General features: G+C 37.5%; 1 protein-coding gene across 6 annotated transcripts in view; it reads left to right on the forward strand.

Moving 5' to 3' along the window:
* The window catches only part of MEI4 (meiotic double-stranded break formation protein 4), a 235,737-nt gene extending 224,173 nt beyond the window's left edge, over positions 1 to 11,564 (forward strand). For 5 of the 6 annotated variants that reach the window (XM_008529850.2, XM_070558994.1, XM_008529849.2 and 2 more), the window contains one exon: positions 10,379 to 11,564. In XM_008529850.2, coding sequence (XP_008528072.1) covers positions 10,379 to 10,648 — 270 coding nt within the window. In that variant the 3' untranslated portion in view covers positions 10,649 to 11,564. Of the gene's footprint in view, positions 1 to 10,235; positions 10,276 to 10,378 lie in introns of all 6 variants that reach the window. The other variant, XM_070558995.1, reaches the window with a different exon arrangement.
* The last annotated feature ends 8,121 nt before the right edge of the window (positions 11,565 to 19,685 follow it).

Consider the following 19,685-nt stretch of genomic DNA (forward strand, 5'->3'; position numbering starts at 1 on the left):
GTCAATGTTTATTTTAAACATTTCTTTGAAATTAACCAGTGATAGTCAACTTACTGGGAATATTATTTGTTCTGAAAATATTTGCTTATAAAGCACATATCAAAGTTCATACAGTGTTGGTTAAGTAAATTAATTGATGTCTCATAAATGTAGGTGTCTCCTCAGAATACTTGATTTTAGTTTTGCAATATGTATCTTAAAAGATGAGAAGCACTTTTATAACCTGTGTATTAATATATGCATACTAAGTTCTCCTACTTGTTTTATTTTCAATGCATTTAACTTAACATGTGATTGTCCCATAATATGTTTAATTTTCCTTGCAAGCCATTGCTAGTTTAATTTTCCAAAACAGTAGTATTTAGAATTCTCCATTGAGATTATTTGCTGAGTGCTTTCTTCATGTTTTTGACTATAACTCATTCAGCAACAATGCCATTGCAGTAACACTGTAGACAAAACCTCTTACAATATATCCATTGTATTGTGATTGTTTACATATGTAACTCCACCTTGAACTGTGGTGCTTAGCTGACATGAAACCAGACTTCTTGTCATTACTGTGTCATTAGTGTGTCATTTCCCTCTGCGCGTTGGGTTGGCAGTAGCTACTGAGGAAGTGTTACTTGAAGGAGAGAATTAGTGGAAGCTTAGGTCTTCCTCTGGTTCTGCGCTCCTTTTTTCACATTTGTCATCAGGTAGTGACTCACCAGCCGCTAGCCTAAGAGAGCTTTCTCTAGGGCCACTTAGCATTTCTTTGAAGGATAAATTTCTCCTGCAGCATGTCAGCATGAAGATAATGAAAATAGTTAAACCAGAAAGACTATCTCATAGTGTGAAGTCTAGTTCCTTCTCCTAAGCTTTCTGCATTACATATAGATGTTTTCTTTCTAAACATTTCTCTAGAATGTCTTCAGGTAACAAAATTATAGTTAAGTGTAGAGAAGTATTTCGTGTTTTATTGAAACAAAACACTAAATGCTGTATGTATATTTTAATAAAAAATCAAGTAGATAGAAGGTAAGAAAACAAAATGTTAAATGATATCATGTGGGTGTAACATGATTGCTTTTTCTTTATTCAAAGATTATTTCTATTATGACATTTTTCTTTTCTTAAAAGTGATTTATCAAATTTATAAAACTAAACACGTAAATTTTACTGTATGTTAATCATATGTCAAAAAACTTGATTTTAAAAAAAGGAGAGGATGGTAGTTGATTGATTTTAAAAAAAGAAAAGAATAAGAAATGTCCTACTCACTTTTCTATAGGTTGGGGCTCTACTTCAGTAACAAGATAACATGTTCATAGGAGTGGGTCTAATAACATGTTCACAGGAGCACGCCTGATAACATGTTCATAGGAACACACCTGATAACATGTTCATAGGAGCACATCTGATAAACTATTCTTAGAAGCACATCTGCTAACCTGTTCATAGGAACACATCTGATAAACTATTCATGGGAACATGTCTGATAAGCTGTTCATAGGAACACGTCTGATAACATGTTCACAGGAACACGTATGTTACGCTTTTCCTCCTTTGTGTTTCAGCCTTCCTGTGTGTGTTGTGCAGTATCACTTAGTCTTTGATATCAAACTCTGATAAACTGATGTCACTGAATCTGTAGTGAGACATATTGAAAACAGGAAGAAAAAGGGACAAATGTGTTTTAATTTCTTTGAATACAACCCTGTTCAGTGGACCTTTGGGAAATAATTATTAGATTATCTGAGGCCAATCAAATTTTGCTTTTAGTTTCTAAACAAAATTATTGGAAAGGATCTGGTCATTTGTGAACCCTCACCCTTGTTGTCATTAATCATGGGCTTCGGATCCAGTGCTCCTAAAATGTATATATACATTTCTTGCTTACTTTGGCAAAGTTATCAAAGCTTAGCTAAGCAGCCTCTAGGAAATTATTTTAGCCTCTGGCTTTGCCTGGCTGGCCAGTCATGGGTGCTACTCCAACAAATCTGGCTCCTGCCCCCTTCCTGGTCGGGTAGGTTTTGATGCTGTCTTGGATAATCTTTATCTGGAGTCCTAAGGAAGAATGTTTCTTGTTGATTTTACCTCCACTGGCTATTTGGACATTTGTTTGCCATCACTAATGGCCATCTGGATCTCGATTTCTAATATATACCAGCTTTGATTTCTTTTTCTCAAGTTTTTTCTTAATTACATGATGGGAATGGCTTAACTCAGTGAAACACTGCATTCTCTTCCAAGAATACTACTTTAGTGCCTTCTCTTGTTATCTGTACCTTCCTTCAGGAGGATAAGTATCAAGCATTTAAGTGACTATTGACCTCATGGAAGCAAACAGGCTCTTTAAGATTTTGTTAACACGTGGAACTGATTTGGGCCATGTGCACACCCCGGTCACTCTAGTCCTGTTCCACTGCCCTAGAGAAGGCTGTGGTGTAGGGATTCTGCGAGTGAGTCATTGCAGAGACGGGTGACATCTCTCCCTACTCCCCATTTAAGCTCTCTGCCTCTCTCTTGCTTCAGTGCAAATCCACCGACCAGAGACAGAGCTTCTGGGGTAGCAGGCAAACAGGTGTTCTACCTGTGATGACAGTAACTTTCAACTCCTCTCTCCAGAAGAATCCTGCCATCCGTCTAGGAGGAGGTGAGCCTTCAGGTCATCATTTCATGACTGAGCTCAGCTCCTGCCCTTTCACCTCTGCTCACACCGCTTAACTTCATTCTCTTTAGAGTTCCCATATAGCCCTTACAGCACATACTCTGCATTGCCACTTTTTATTTATGTCTCGCCTCCCTAGATACATACTGGGAGTCTTTACAAAGACTATAAATAAAATATATATTAATATATATTTATTTTATTTATATAAAATATATAAAATATAAAAAAGGGATTCTGTCCTATTCATCTCTGTATCCCAGGCACTTACCACAGAGAATGGCACAAGGGTATCCAACAAAGTTTATACTAGGACTGAAGGGAGAGAGGGAGGAGAGCAAGGCAGGCAGAAACACAAATTTTTAAAGTGTAAGTGCCCCCAACTGAATTAGTCCTTAGAGAATTTAGCTGCTTTTACTCCAGTCTCTGAGCCCTATTCTTTCACTTAATAGACTCTTATATTAATACCCAAATCATCGGTTTATATTGCTTTGTCAAGAGCTACTGTGATGAAAATCCAGACTAACAGATGTTCTATTTGCTTCTCAAATGTGTTTGAAAGGGATTTCCACCTTAGACTAAGTTCAATATTGTTGTATAAAGTAGTGAAAAAGTTCCCGTGAATGGGATTGATGACCCCATAATTAGGGGTACAGAATCTGAGAAAGGAGCAAGTGAAACTATTTAAAGTTGACTCAGAAGATTTGTTAGAGCAGAGAAATGCTATGTCCATGGATTAGGAACTCTCTGTGTGAAGAAACCTGAGACTTAAAATCAATGTGGAATCTATCTTATCATATCTACTAATCTGCTTAATCTGATGGCCAAGAAAGTGATGAATAGGAGTCAAATCACAGGATATTTCCCCAGAGAAATGTGAGTACTTGGGATCTAATCTATGATGTTACTAGGTTGGTCACCAAGGAAAATATTACTTAGGAAGAGAAACTCATTTTTAGCAATTTGCCTCTAGAACAGACGGGAACGGGTTGATTCCTCTCACACTAGTCAGATAACTGGATAATATAAAATTTAAAAAGACAATCAAGCTGGCTATTTAAATATCATGTCTTGCTGGGAGGTTGTTGGAGGTAGGGACCAGGGACTGAACTGAATGGGCCTTTCTAGAAAACTGTTCATATCTTGTCATACTCCATGTTTAATCCACACTTGCACCTTCTTCAGGGCCTCCTGATATCAGAAAGGCTTTAAAATAGCCTTACTACATTTAGATTCCTAGTACCCCACTTCTATGCAAAAAGGAACTCTGCTAGATTATTGCTGTCTGTGAAGGACTAAGTCAACGAAGTGGATAAAGGTGCATCCGCAGGGTCTACACATCTCCAGATGAACGACCGCGGTCAGTTTACTATGCTTCCAACGTCCGACCACAGCCCAGTCCTTGAACAGCACCCGTAGCCTTCCTCCAGGGACAAAGCACCTTGTGGATGGGGACTACATCTTTCACTTTGGGTAAAAACACAATAATGATGATGACAGATAATACATAATACATAATACTTATTTGATAATGTGTGCTCCTGTGCTGTGTTTTAAATATGAAATTTAATCCTCTTAGCAACCCAGTGGATGTGTTCTTCTTATTTCCAAGCTTTAGATGAGGAAAATGTGGTTTAGCGAGTGTAAGTAACTTGCCCAGATCACAGAGCTGGTAGATGGCCGAGCTGGGATTGAATAAGAAATGAGTGTGAGTTAAATTGATGGTGTTCCTTTACAGCAAACCGTGCTGAGTCACATTCTGTTTTCTCAAAGGTCTCAACCAACAAGGGCCTCTGCCACACTGTTCTTGTTGGGAATGTGAGTCCATATTTTTGTCAAATGAATACAAATCATCCTCTCCCTTTGTGTGATTCTTTTCCAAGCTCCTTTTCTGCTAAAGGGCATATTTTTCAGTCTATTCATTTTGCTATTACCTTATTATATAAATTCAGCCTCAAGAAACAGATTTGAGAAAAGTAGGTAAAATTAGTTAATGATAAAATCATTATAATAATTTTAAACAAGGCTCATAATAACAGATTAAAATTTTTTCTGTGTATGTTCCTTTCATGAATATCTTTATTAAACTTCCATATTTGTTCAGCCATTTCCCATCGGAAACAAGGCAAAATATCAAGATCCCAAATGTTAGGAGTTTTAATAGTTTAGAACTTTTCATCTAAGGTACCCCACAAAGTAGGCATAAACCCCTTTGAACCAGTCTCCAGGATTCAGCATTTTAGGCAGATAACCATACCATTATCTGTATAAAGCAAAATGAATTAATAACCATTGAATCCCTTTTATTCTTCTTTGCTTGGCACTTTGATCAAAAGATGATTCACCAGTCTCTACCCCTCACTGTCTCTGAGCCCTGGCTCACATGTCATCTCCAGGAAATCCTCCCTAATTAACTACCCAGCTCGGATCGGCCTTTTGCTTTCTACTCCCTCAGTATGGGTCTGGCATCCAGGTTGCAGGGAGGGGAAAAGGATGTAACATAGTCTTTGCAGGAGCTGTAGTTTTAAGTAAATGTGTGCTTCTGTTGCAATCATGATGTTCACTGATTTTATACATATATATGTATGTGCTTGTATATTATATATAATATGCACGTTTCCTCTGCTCCGTCCTCCAGCTCTTACTGGCATGGTCACATGCAGCATTGCCCTGGGCCCCCCCTAAGCCCCTGCTTATTTGTCAGCTCTGCCAGTGCTTTGTCCTGTGCTTCAGAAGCTGCAAGCTGCTTAGTAAACTGCTGATGGAGAGTTAACTTCATCCTCCTCATCTCTTTAATTAAAATCTACTGCCTTCTTTGTCTTCTAGCAGATAAAAAAGGCTAAGTTATTAAAACTTAGGGGTAAGTTTCCCACTTAATTATCCTAATGACAACTGCCCTTTTCCTTTAAAGTACTGGGCTGAACTCGTTCTTTTAGAGACTACTAATTTTAATTGTATCTCATGTATTATTGCCTCTGTCTAATAAAATCTGGCATGTAGGATACTGAGCCAATGATATCGTATATTCAGTGACCATTTAATTTAACATTTAGTTTATGTACCTATACTCTTTGACTTGATTTTCTGCCCTGTAATGACGCAATTTTCTCCTTCACCCCTCGTGTTTGTAGCACTAGAAAAAGTGTCATGTGTGTTTTCACCCCTTCCATAGCAGCATGCTTATTTCTGAAAGTGCCAGACTGCACCTCTACGTGCCCTTGGCTAGCATACACAAACTGTCAAACTGTGGAATTTGATGAACTGTTACGTCTTCATATTTTTCATCATTGAATTTAAACATCCAAATTGTGAGCTGCACCTCAAATGTACAGTACCTCTTGTTATATTTTCTGGAATGTGACTTTGTTTTTATCCTCTTAGGTATCTCTGTCATTTCTATGTCAGAGACACTGAAAGGCAGCACCTTTTCAAGGCTAAGGAATCTTATGAGTTCCCTTCCTCCCTAGATGAAGTCTCAAGGTCCCCATTTTAAAAGACGAAAATGGAAGCAGGTCACCCCAGCATAGCACGGGAAGATATGGCCATCCACGTGGGTCTATTGAGCTGCATAGTGTCCAGAGTCTGGCTCCATCTACTGATCCCTGGGTGGCCCTCACCCTCAGGCTCACAAGATGGCCACTCTGCCTCCAAGCATTGCATCTGTATTTCCCAGCAGGAACGATAGTGAAGAGGGAGGGCAAAGGTACGTCCCACCAGATTTGCAGGGTGTTAAAGAGCTTTCCCAGAGCCCCACCAGTTACTTACAGTCGCATCTCTTGGACCAGAATCAGCCTTACAGGAGACTGGAAGATGTACACTTTTCGTTGATCCATTGTCACCCTGAACAAAACCGAGGTTCTGTTGATGAAAAGGGAGGGAGAAATGGACATGGGGTAAGCAATAGCAGGGTCTGCTTCAAGGATAAAGTCTTTACAAAAATGTCAAGTTAGCCTTGACTGAATTCCAACTAAAATAGTCACTGCAAAACTGTCATTATATGTCTATAGCCTTAATTTCAGAATCTAAGTTTTGAAGTGAAATTTAGTAGCATTTAAAAAAATATTTGGATACTTTGACTTTTTCAAGTCCAACTCAGGAATAGAAAAGTGAACATAAGAAATGTTTTAATTCTGAAATTTTCTACAAAAATATCTGGTGATTTTTCTACCAGGAAAGTATTTCATCTTCTGAAGCCTCCCTAGTATGTAAGATGGGATTAGTAATATGAAATAGTCATGGCGCTGGAGAAGTGTCCTCGCAAGGTCCCTTCAATTCTGAAAGACCAGGAGAGGAAAATGAGCTGATAGTGCTGCGTCAGATACACACAGCCATCCTACCAGTGCCCCAGGCACCTTCAGTCTTCCTGGCAGGGTGTGCAGGCAAGATCACTTGGGTATTTTCCAGGTGGGTACATTCCACCAGTGTTGAGTATTTTCCAGGTGGGTACATTCCACCAGTGTTGAGTATTTTCCAGGTGGGTACCTTCCACCTGTCTTGAGTATTTTTCAGGTGGGTACATCCTCCCTCTGTTTGGTATTTTCCAGCACTGGTGTGGTTCAGTCTTGTTTGACATTGAGAATGTAAAAATTACAGCAAAATGTGGTGGAAGAATATCAGCTATCATCTTAATACCATTTATTTTCATTTTTATTCCGCTTATGCACTAATTCAGAAAGTGCCTGAACATAAGATTAAGCAGAACAGGCATCTGCCAGTGTGATGAAATTTGGGAGCTACAGGAGACACTTCCCCCACAGACATGCCATTTTAGCCACACTGAGAGGGAGCGCTGCTAAGGCCTGCAAGTTTACTGTCTCTAAAGAGAGGAGTTAGTTTCAAATTAATATTCTATGAGCTGTTAATATCTTGGAGCAAAAGAGTTTATCCAATTACTTATGAGAATAGGCATGTAGAATAGAGGTGGGCCCCAGACAGATAAATTCCAGTAAGAGTAAAAAGCAAAGTCCAAAGCAACATAGAGAATTGGGACACTACAGTGGGGACCCCAGGCCGCCTGAAAGCAGAGCTAAACGTGCCCAGAGTGAAGTTCTCAAAGCAGATGGAAAGGTATCAACACTCTACCTGTTTACAGCCGTGTCCTGAAACTGCCCGGGGTGCCAGGGCCTTTATCAGGAGAGAGGACTTCCCTTTGCTCTGTGATAAGTACAACTGGGCAATTTTTTACTGTTTATAAAATTGTGTTATGCATGAAAGCCATAGTTAACTAGAAGTTAATCTTAATAACTTCAAAAAGGAGTAATCATTTGATTCACAAAATCCCAAGGTATTTTAAGGGGCCAATAGGATAAATACTGGAATATATAGCTAATATTATCAATAGAGGTGAACCCTAAAACCATTTGTACCCCTCTTGCCTAGATTGTCATTATAAAGTACTGTCATTATTGTAGTTAAAGCTTCAAAGTGAATGAAATAAATTTGCCTTTTTCCTACAGAATTTGTCTTGAAGCACTACCTACTTTCTGTTAATGTCTAAATAGGTATATAACCTACATTGACAACAATAGTGCCAAAGAAGAATTATTTGTTAACTCATCCAGGAATTTGGACTATTCAAGGTCATAAGTGAGCAGGCTTAAAAATAGTTATTTAAGTATTGCTCACATGATCAAGTTAAACACGTAGTGTGAATTTTTTTAGTTTGGAATAAGGAAAATGTTTGAAAAGTAATTTTAACATTGAAAACTGTCACTGTGATTATTCTTCATAAAATAACCAATATGTGTCTATATAGTACTTTTTAAATGACTATAATTCCTGTTCAATTCAAAACAATAAATGCATATTGAGATCTACTATGGGCAAGAAAGACATTGTTCTGGAAATTATAGCTATTGTAGTGACGGGAACACATTTGCTTCTCTCAACATGTTTAGAGTCTAAATAGATCATAAAACAAGTATATAACTAACAGTATGGAGGTTCCTCAAGAAATTATAAATATAACTACCATATAATCCAGCAATTGCACTTTTGGGTGTTTATCTGAAGAAAATGAAAATACTAATTCAAAGAGATATGTGCACACCGATGTTCATTACAGCATTATTTACAATAGCCAAGATGTGGTAACAACCTAAATATTCATCAATGGATGAATGGAAAAAGAAAATGTAGTCTGTATATACAGTGGACTCTTTTTCAGCCATAAAAAAGATGAAATCTTGCCATTTGCAACAACATGGATGGACCTTGAGGGCAATATGCTAAGTGAAATAAGTCAGACAGAGAAAGACAAATACTGTATGATCTCTCTTACATGTGGAATCTAAAGAAAAAAACAACAGAAAACAAACAAGCTCATAGACATAGAGAACAGATTGGTGGTTGCCTGAGGTGTGGGGGTAGTGGGGGTGGGCAAAATAGGTGAAGGAAGTCAAAGGTATAAATTGCCAGTTATAAAATGAATAAGTCATGGGGGTGTAATGTACAGCATGGTGACTATAGTTAATAACACTGTATCACATATTTGAAAGTAGCTGGGAGAGTAGATCTTGAATGTTCTCATCATAAGAAAAAAAAGTTTTGTAACTATATATAGTGATGGATATTAACTGGACTTATTGTGGTGATCATTTTGCAATATATATAAATATAGAATCTTTACATTGTACACTTGAAACTAATTATAATGTCAGTTATACCTCAATTTAGAAAAAGAAAGTGGGGCCGGCCAGGTGGTGTAGTGGTTAAGTTCGTGTGCTCCACTTTGGCGACCCAGGGTTTGCAGGTTCGGATCCTGGGCACAGACCTATGCACTACTTATTAAGCCATGCTGTGGCTGGCATTGGCAGTGGATGGTAGCTTAGGGCTAGTCTTCCTCACCAAAAAACAAAAAGAAAGAAAGTATCGGTTATCCGTTATCCATATATTTTGACTCTGTTTATCAGACCACCTTGTTGAAGAATACATTCCACGGGGCTCTAAAAGAATGTTTCTTTATTTACGTGTTGTTAAGTAGATAGATTTGGTGAATGTTTCCAACAGATTTATTAATAAGCAAATGACAAACCCAGTTTATATCTTTACACTGATTCCTGTATTCCCTCATATTATACTTTCCATTCTCCACTTTTTAGGTCTTCCTTTGACTCATCTCACTTTCAGCCATTTAGCTTACATAATAACTGCTACAAGACACATCTGCACTTTTTCATGACCATGCATTTGATTCCACACAATCTAACCCTACTCCTCCCTGTCTTGTGTAGACTCCGGATGAGGTCACATTTGGTCACTTACAGATCATAACTGTAATGGCCCTAGGACTGAGTTGTGCATTGAAACATGTTCCTAACATCCTACCCCCAAAGATCCTTGTATTCTCATTGGCAGGAGTATCATGCGTTAGAAGTCTTTGGTGAAACACTGAATTCAACACACGACTTGGTATGTACAAGACTCTTTGACAAGTGTTCTCAGATTCATCTGAGTAATGAATTATAGCAATAATGCAGAGAAAGGATTTGGAGCTTTGTAAGCCATGAAGAAAAAAAGTCATTCACCAAGATTGTAAAGTTTTTGAAAAAAGAAAATATTCTTCTTTGTTTTCTTTCCCCAGATCCCATTCAAAGGAACTGGAAGACAAAGGTGTTAAATAAGTCAAGTATTTACTTTCTGCCCCCAAATTTAATCTCTTTGTTTGCCTTTTTCCAAGCTGAGCTACAACCAATATTTTTTTAATGGAGTTTGTTGTTTTTGTAGGTACAAGCCAGTTACGATGTGACACGCTATGAAAATATTTTCTCCCTGTTCTGGGTTCTGGAGCAGCTTCTTCAAAAGGAAACCGAAAAAGGCAACACTTCAAGTATAGGGCATGATGACCAAGAAATCAAGAAATTTCTTCAGAAGCATGATGAAACTATTTTCCAACTCTCTGATGCTTTTCCTTTATTTACTTTTTATTTGTGGAGACTGGGCATTCTCTTGAACTCAGTAGAGAGAGAAACTGTTGAAACTAACTCATTTCCTTAGCAACTTACCAAATATCAGAGGCATACTAACGTTGAATATGTGAAGATCTTGTACTTAAGAGATTTTCAGGAATATTTTTAAATGGCCATTTTAAGTAGATCTCTAAATATAATCATTAATTTAATTTAATAGTTTTAAATTATATATAAAAGATTATGAGTCATCTTTCTATACTAAAATCAGCCAGTTTCAGTTGGGAATGCCCTCCATATTCTCATGTAACAGTATCTGACAGTATGTTACCCAATATAATCTAGCTCTGTTATTCTCTAAAATGGACCATTAATTGTCTATCTCATAAAAGATATTTACATTTTAAAATATTTCCGTGTAATAGATACAAAAGGTATCAGAAGAGATCTTAAAAGTTTTGTTGCTTTTTCAACACAGTATTTAAAATAAGTGATCATAAATGAAATTTTTAAAACTTTTTTTTCTTACGTAGTTTCAATTTTATCATTCTCTCTCACCTTAGAGGGGACCTCTGTAGAAGGAGAAAAGTTTTTAACATTTGTAAACCTAACAGCCTTTAATTTCATGTAGTCAACATATTTGTCAAGTCCTTTTGAAAGTACTAATTAGTTGCTTAAAATGTTCTGTGTTTGTTGTTCAGCAAATGTTTGTTTTAATTCTGTTGATTATATATAATCCTGTTATTGTTAAAATGTAGTTGTCATGTGTAATTAAGTCATTAAGAATATTTTTACAAGTTCTAACATCTGTCCAGAAATATACTTTATACTTATCAAAAGTATATTTATACTTATTAAATGTACTGGTTGAATTATTCAGTTAGACAGTTTCACTGATTTTATTTCAATTATTAAAAGTAAAAGCAACTAGCTTAATGAGCACACATTATGTACTTTCCTATAGTGCAATTTAAGGCACAATAAATACAAATTTTCTCTATTAATTATGTTTGATATTGTTTCATTAGTTAATTACCATTCCTAAGTGCCATTGACATTTAAAAGAAAAAAAAACAATGTATATGAAATCAAATCATTATCTGCCACAGTTATTTATGGAGTTATTTCTAGCTTTCTAGAAAAGATAAAGCCTTTTTTACAATACAAAACTCAATGTATGTATCATTCAGCTCTTGTTATGGAACAAACAACCCCACAATCCCAGTGGCATACAACAGTAAGCATTTATTTCTCAGGTCTCAGCCAGTCACTTGGGGATCAGCTCATCTGAACTGGGCTCTGTTGGAAAGCTCTGCTCAGGTTGCAGACCCTACCGGGCTCAGCTCCATGTTGTAAACTCGACTTTGGTCTCTGATTGTAAGTATTCTGGGGTCCAGGTTGAGAGGGAAGCAGGCACTCAGGGACAGCTCTTACATGGCAATGGCGAGAGTGAAAGGGCTGGGCTGAGAAATGTCACACTGTTACTTCTGCCCATGTGCATTGGCCAAAGTACATCAAATGGTCAAACCCAAAGGAAAGGGACAGGGAAGTACCTTCCCCCTTCAGCGGGAGAACTTGCAGAGTTAATGGCAAAGGGCATGGATATGGGAGAGAGTGGAGTATTGCGGCAAATAATTTACTTCCCCACACATACTCATTGAACACAAGAAGGATATTCCAGATCCTGCATTAGGAGGAATTTTTCTAATATTTGATTCCTGGGAACACTTCTGAAGATTGCTCTAAGTCACTTCAATTGATGACACTACAGGAAATCCACTACCCATGATCTCTCCCCATCCTCTCTTCTGTAATGATTAGACAAGGCTGGTAAGCAAGCAATAGCAATGACCCGTAGTCCCCTGCAGCCAGCCATGATCCTAAGAAGACTTTTGTAACTAGAAGGGATTTCTTAATTCTAGTAGTCGTCAAGCTTCAAGGTCTGAAAATTATCCTAGGATATGTATTTATTATAGAAGAAGAGACAAGACGTTGGGATTATCATTAATGTACAAAATGGAGACAGATTTTATTTCTATTTGGTATTAGTTTTATATAAACACTTAACTTCAGTCGATTATATGATACCTAACCTTTCATTATCCTGTGTTTCAGTCTATAACAGTTTTAACTATGTAGTAAATTTAGTCTTGAGTTCTAAATCTCCTGCTGGTGAAAAAGAAAATAAAATGAGACATTTGTCTGTTTCACTACAGCAGTGAAAGATAGAGAATTAAAGAATAAATTAATAAATTAATGATTTAAACTAGAACTAATATTTATAAATATGGTAGCAATTAAGATTTTATTAATGTCCAACTTTACAATTAAGATTTTGGGGATAAGAATAATAGAGATAGTAGAAATTAGGCAGTGCTGAAATGGATGTAGAATAGGATGAGAAATAAAGAGGACCGACCATAGGACAATCCCAAAAATGGAGGAAATAATAAAAATGATAATGAGTGCTAACAGTCATAGAGTATTTATTATATATTTTGTATATGTAATATATATATTTATAAATATTTTATATATACACGCATATATGATAGATACCAGGTGCTGATCTAAGCATTTTACATATATTAACTCATTTGATTCTCCCAACAACCCTGTACGATAGGTAACATCATTATCTCCATTTTAGAGATGAGGAACTCAGGCAAAGGAATGTTAAACAACTTGCCCAAGTTCACACAACCAGCAAGTGGAAGACTTGGGTTTTTCCCCCGGAAATCTGTCTTCATAGTCCGCAGTCCCAATCACTGTGCTACACTGCCTGTTCAGTGCAAACTGTCCTGGCACTTGATGAAACCTTCACAGATCACTTCTTTGTGATTGTCTTTGAAGCTTTGTATGCCCTCCACTACAAACTTACAGCACAGCAGTTCATTATTAGCTTATTTTGTATTCTTCAACCCCTGCAGAGCAGCTGTTCTATCTACCACCATCTCAGAGCTACAGCATCTTTGTCCTCTTCTGGATTGTAGCATTTTACGATAGTCAAGACTCTTTAGATAAATTACAGATCATCTTCAAACAAGAGTTTTCTAAAAAGTGCAAAGCTTCTTCTAAAGGTGGGGTAAGTTGACTATCCGACTGCACTGCTCAGCCCAGTGGGGAGAGGAAACAAGCCTGATTGTCTTGTCCTTGGATCTATAAGTAGAGGCAATTCTTTCACAAGCTGTTGTGCTTTTCAGTCATATTTGTTGGCATCCTATAGATAACGGCAGTGTATTCCTACAGAAGTAAGGAAAAAGTCCATTCACATTTCCAGATTTTTATATACATTTGTAGATTTTTAAAAAATATTGATGGCTCTGGCTTATGATAACCTGGTTTAATTCATTAAACAAATATTAAGCACCAACTTTGTGTGCAAAGTTATTTGAAATATAAAAAATAAGCATAGTAAACTTTATCTTTTGTCAGATTCATAAAAAAGAACTTTCTTTAGCAGTCAATATGACAACCCAACAACATCAAGAGTTTGTATCTGCCAAAGGAGACAAGTAGGGTGATAACATTTACCAAATATTGGGAAGAAAAGATACATGATTTTTATTATTATTGAAAGTCAATTCATCCTTTTTAAATTATTTATAGAATGACACAACACTAAATTTATCTTGTCAATGAATGAGCTATTGTTTTAAGAACTAACATTTCAGAGCATAGTTGATACAGAGGAAATGACCTTGGCCTCTTTTTTATTTTTCATTTAATATTAAAGTCCTCTAAGTTGTTTTAAGAATCTATTACTAATAGAAAGCAAAGCCTATAAAAAGAAAAGTAAGTCTAACATTCGAAGTATCAAAATAATTCAATTTTGTAATTCATAGATATATACTCTGTAATGTTTTCTTGTGATATTTTAATCTAACTTTTGTTGTAGCTCCTTAACTGGTTGGTGAACTTCTGCCGCATTTTAGTTGTAGTTGTAGGTGTTTGATAGCCAGTCCACTGGGGCATCAAAGTTTGCAGACAATAGCCTTAACTTTAGTTGTCTCCCATCTATATATGAAGCGATGCTTCTCAAAGGTGACCCCCAGGCCAGCAGCATCAGCAACACTTAGGAACCTGCCAGAGAAACAAATTCTAGGGCCCCACTGCACACCTACTCCAAAATCGGAAAGGGGAGGGTGGAGCCCAGAAATCCATGTTACATCAAGTCCTCCAGCTGATTCCGATGCCTACCAATGTTTGAGACCCAGTGCTACAATCATCGTTTTTGCTGAACAGCAGAGCTTAATACATAGAAAATAATTCAGAAAGTAGAAATTCAGTCATCCCAAACTACTTAACTGAATTTTTCAACTTTCCCTGTGTGTGCCTTAAAATTCCAAAGGAGAATTTTGGGGAACTAAATTATTCACGATTTATTTAAAATGAGTAGCAAATTTATAAAAATTTCAGTCAGCCTTAATGGCACTTTAAAAAATTAGCATCTTTACACTTAGTTTTCAGTTCCTTCACTAAAATAATTATTCCCTATCGGTGGTATTTTAAAAAATTATTATAATCTAAGTTTAAGAGATATAAATAAATACCAGCTGTCTGCATTGGTCCTAGTATAGAGTGACGAACATGTACAGAGATGCAGACAGGATGTTACTTTATTCTTGAGATATTAGACACTCGAAATAATATCAGAACTTTCAAATTATTCCAGGAGATCTGTTTTTATACATACGGTAAATATAACTTAGTTATAAATATATTCTATTTCTCAACCCTAGAGATGAAATTCTAACTTCTTTAAATCCTTCTGTAATATGGTGAGATATAAATAAGCAATTAGCAAATGACTGCCTGTTCTCCACTCTTCTGCTTAATTGATTCCCACCACTTTGACTCTTTGCCACATGACTGTGAGCTCCAGAGGTGCCTAAGGACAGCACCCCTGCCAGGGTGAGGGAGCGGAGCTATCGCTGCGGTTAGCTTTAACCGCTTAACTAAGACATTTTCATGAATGATTAATCATTTCTGGAACACTAGCAATGCCAGACACTCAACCAGCAGGAAAAGGATTTATTTATTCTTATTTCTCTCTCAAACACACATCCAAATTCAACATTCATTTTGTAAAAAGATCCAAATCTCTTGAAACTAATTCTAAAGTTTGGAATAAAAAGGTCTTCTCTCTTATATTTTACCCAATGATCCTCAAGGTGCCACCATAAGCCATGGCTGCACCCTGGGTGCCTTTTTGCCTTCACTTACATGGAGGACGTGGAACAGGCCCTGGAACTGCCCTGCATGACATTACTCTCTAGGAGCACTGCAGGGCCAGGGCAGTCTCCTAAGACGAGTGACCGTGGACCTTCCAAATGTGTGGCTTGTCCTCTTCCCCAGTGCCCGTGACCAAGAGCGTTGTTCGCCACAGCTAGCTAGGTATCTTATCTGGCAGCTTGATAAAGTCTAGGAGGGAGCACAAGAGACAGCTGAGAGAACACAGCCACTCCACTTATAAAACGAACAAATAAAAAAACAGAGCTAGAAGCAACTTTATAGAAAGGTGAGGACGTCTCCAACTCCAAATGAATATAATGATATTATTCCCATGTGGAAACTTGATAATAATTCCCAAAGCTAGTATGATTTTGGCTCATGAGGTACGTTCCTTTTAAATAGGATCTCTTCCACACACATCATATAACCCCTGTGCCTTTGTACTGTCACTTTATTAAGGCAAGTAGTGATGCCCAGCATTTAGTGAGGTTCTGCTACATGCTAGGCTCTCCATTAAGTTCTTTCAATTTATTTTGCTTAATCTTTCTAACAACCTTATGAGGTAAGTATATTATTATCCCCAGAGTTAGATGAGAAAGCAAGTGCAGAGCATGTAGGTAATCTGCCAGTGGTCATAGGGCTGGGAAAAAAATCAGAGCCAGGATCCAAACAGGCAAAAAGCGACCGAGTCAACAGTCTACACTCAGCACTCAGGGCCCCCAGGCTGCCACATCCTGACCCTGCAGAAGGAGAACCTGAGAGTAGGGAATAAAGTCACCCTGACAATAAAACTGTTTGCATTCTTCCTTAAGAGTGTTTTTAGACATATGCAGCATATGTTTGTGATAATTATAGGGTAGAAAATTTACACTCTATTAAGTAAAATGGGATGATTGAAATATTCCTTTATGTTTGGAAGAATAAAAGAAGTACAGTAAGATGTCAGAGATTTTCAGTTGGTGGTATTTATTTAAATGAAATAGATGTAAATTCCGCTGTAGTATCTGATTGTTTTGTAAGCCAATGTGAGTAACATTTTCTGAGGATAAAGCAAGTTAAATCTTTCGAAATGCAAGGATCAAGATCAGACAACCGTATAAGGATTACAGCTAATTCCTAAGTCTTAGACATGAAAATAAATAATACATGTGAAGCATAGTTTCTCTATACTGGCTCCAAAATCATACTTTTTTTGTTGTAAGTATAAAGAAAAAATCCCTATTTCATGATTAGAATTGATCAGTATGATTCTGTTGACAGTATTTGGCATTTCTAAACCATCTCATGAAGTAGAAAGAAAATATCTTTATAACTCTTTACATCACTGAGGAAAAATGTATGAATAATTAATTAATTAATTAAGAACATCCCAGTGACATACTCCCCAAAAAACTTTCGGCAGCTCTATTTACTCATTTTCCTTTGAGGTGGGGAAAAAGAGATTCGAGGACTTTTACGTGCCCTCTGCCTTGTCAATCAGCGCTTGTCAAACATGAAACCTTTGAGAACCTTTCTGTTTTTACCACATGAAAACAACAATGAAGCCCTGGAAGAAAACACAATAGAGAGGCAGAGATGAAATGGAAGAGCAGAGAACAGAGGGCCATCACTGGCCAAGCCATCTCGTGACTTAGGACAAGGAATTTCATACTCTCATTTCCTCGTTGTAATAGAGGACATCTGTTTTTTAGTTTTAAAGTGAAAAGTACAATGAGTATCTGTGTTTCTTCTAGGGAAACGAGTTTCTTCTGAGTGTATACATAAATGATTAGACTAAAATCATTGAATATAACTGCTCATTAGCACTAACTGTTACAGTTTGGTCTCTTTCCTAACTGTCTTCACAGAGCTCTTTCACATATTTCACAAGGTCTAGTACTTGGAGTTAAAAGATGAGGGTATCACTCTATCCCTCTTATAGAAGTAAAACCTCCATTTCTTCATTGTTTATATTTTAAGAAGGATAATCTCACCAAGGATATCTTGTGGCAATGAAACGAAATGATATATGTGGATGGCACTTTGTTTACTTTCAAGTAAAAATAATAATATAAGAAGATGAGCTAACACTTCCATCGTGTCTGTTATGTACCAGGCACTCTTCTAGGCGCTGTCCATGTATGTTCTCATTCAATCCTCATAACAACCCTATATGATACCACCATATACAATAGGCAAAACTGTGATTTCTATTAGTCTCATTTTACAGATGAGGAAACAGCACAGAAGTTAACTGACTTTTGTCTAGAGTCACACAGGTAGTGACAGAGAGAGTATTAAGCAAATTTTATTTATTCCCAGCTCCTTCTATTCCAAATGTTCTACATTAACCCTAAGTGGAGCCATAGCTGAGCCATACAAAAAATCAATCCCTGCCTGAATTTCTTCCCGTTCAACTTATATTTAATGGTGACTATGATGATTATGATAATCAATAAATGTTAGCTGTAATTTCTGTGTGCTAGAACCTGTGCACCGTGCTTTATTATCTTATATAGTTTAATTTTCTGACCTACCATAGACAAGTCAGTCCTTCAGAGGTCTTGCGTTAGTGAGATGCAAAACTAGCAGTATACATGAGAGACCTCTTTCCTGCCACCCAGGGAGCCCTGGCTTGGACTGCACATGCCTCCACCCTAGGCAGACACTTCTTTGTGTGTGGTTCACATGCGAGGCTTCCTGCCCTGCTCCTGAGTGCCATTCTGGTTCCCCATTGAATCTGAAACCTGTTCCTGTATGCTCGTTGATGGTAGCGGACATTAGCTCCTCTTCTTTTGGAAATAACATCTTACTTTCCTTTTGTGAATTTCCCTAACCCATTGCACACAGTCTTTTTCAACACTAAAAAAAGAATCAAGAGGCCTTTTTTTCCTAGCTGAAACGTATTCATATGACACAAGATAAGCATTTCGAAACTCCCTCTCTAAAATCTGAATCCTGTGCAGAATCACTGAAGTCAGTTGTAGCTCATTTATTACAGTGGCAGCACACTGACAAGACTGTTGAGTGGTTCTTGCTGCTAGACTCCCAGAGCTGCCTGCTTTCTGCCTTTTTCTAAACAATGACCCTCCAGCTTTCCAGTCCAATCTATGAGCTACCAGATGTTCTGCGATGGCATTGATTTTCTGCTTATGTTAACCAGAGACAGTTTCTGTAGCTTAGAACTTCTGATCCCTAACTAAAATGCCCAGTCCTACTACCTGCAGTCCCATTACCCTTGTTTGTTCCTATGTGTGCCCTCTATAACATGGCTAGACCATGCTTCCTGTAATGTCCTCTTCCAGTTCTCCCAGCATCCAGTGACACTCCCACCACTAGCTCAGACCTGCATCCATCACAGCAGCGCTCCTGTGGACTGTGACTTTGTTAATCACCTTGCACTAAAGACTTCCTGAAGCGTAAGTGACCATGCACCCACCATCTCCCGATTTGACCTCCCGGACTGAACTTCAGTTCTGCATGCCCATTGGACCTTGTGATTCCAGATGCTGACGGCTTCATCGGCAGTGGACAGACCCTCCCCTGTGGACAGACATCAGGTGCACTGCCTCTTACCCGTGAATCTTACAATCTCAGAACATATAAGAACTTATGACAAAAATGCGTCATTCACTCCATTGAGGCATCATTCATACTTTCATTTGTGTACTTAAATATGCCCAAAAAATGTTTAAGATGACCTTGATACCATCTAATTCATTGCCTTCATTTTACAGATGACAAAACATATGCCAAAAAACATTGAGCAGCAAGCTCAAGTCGCACACTTAGTTGACTGGCTGAGCTAGATCTACTTCTTTTTCAGTTAATGTAAGTGGGCTTGATAGTGGCCACTACACAGTGAACACTTTGGAAGGATCTTTCTAAATTTAGATCCTGATGGTTAGCAC

This window comes from Equus przewalskii, chromosome 9 (genome assembly GCF_037783145.1).
Source record: "Equus przewalskii isolate Varuska chromosome 9, EquPr2, whole genome shotgun sequence".
Lineage (NCBI taxonomy): Eukaryota > Metazoa > Chordata > Mammalia > Perissodactyla > Equidae > Equus > Equus przewalskii.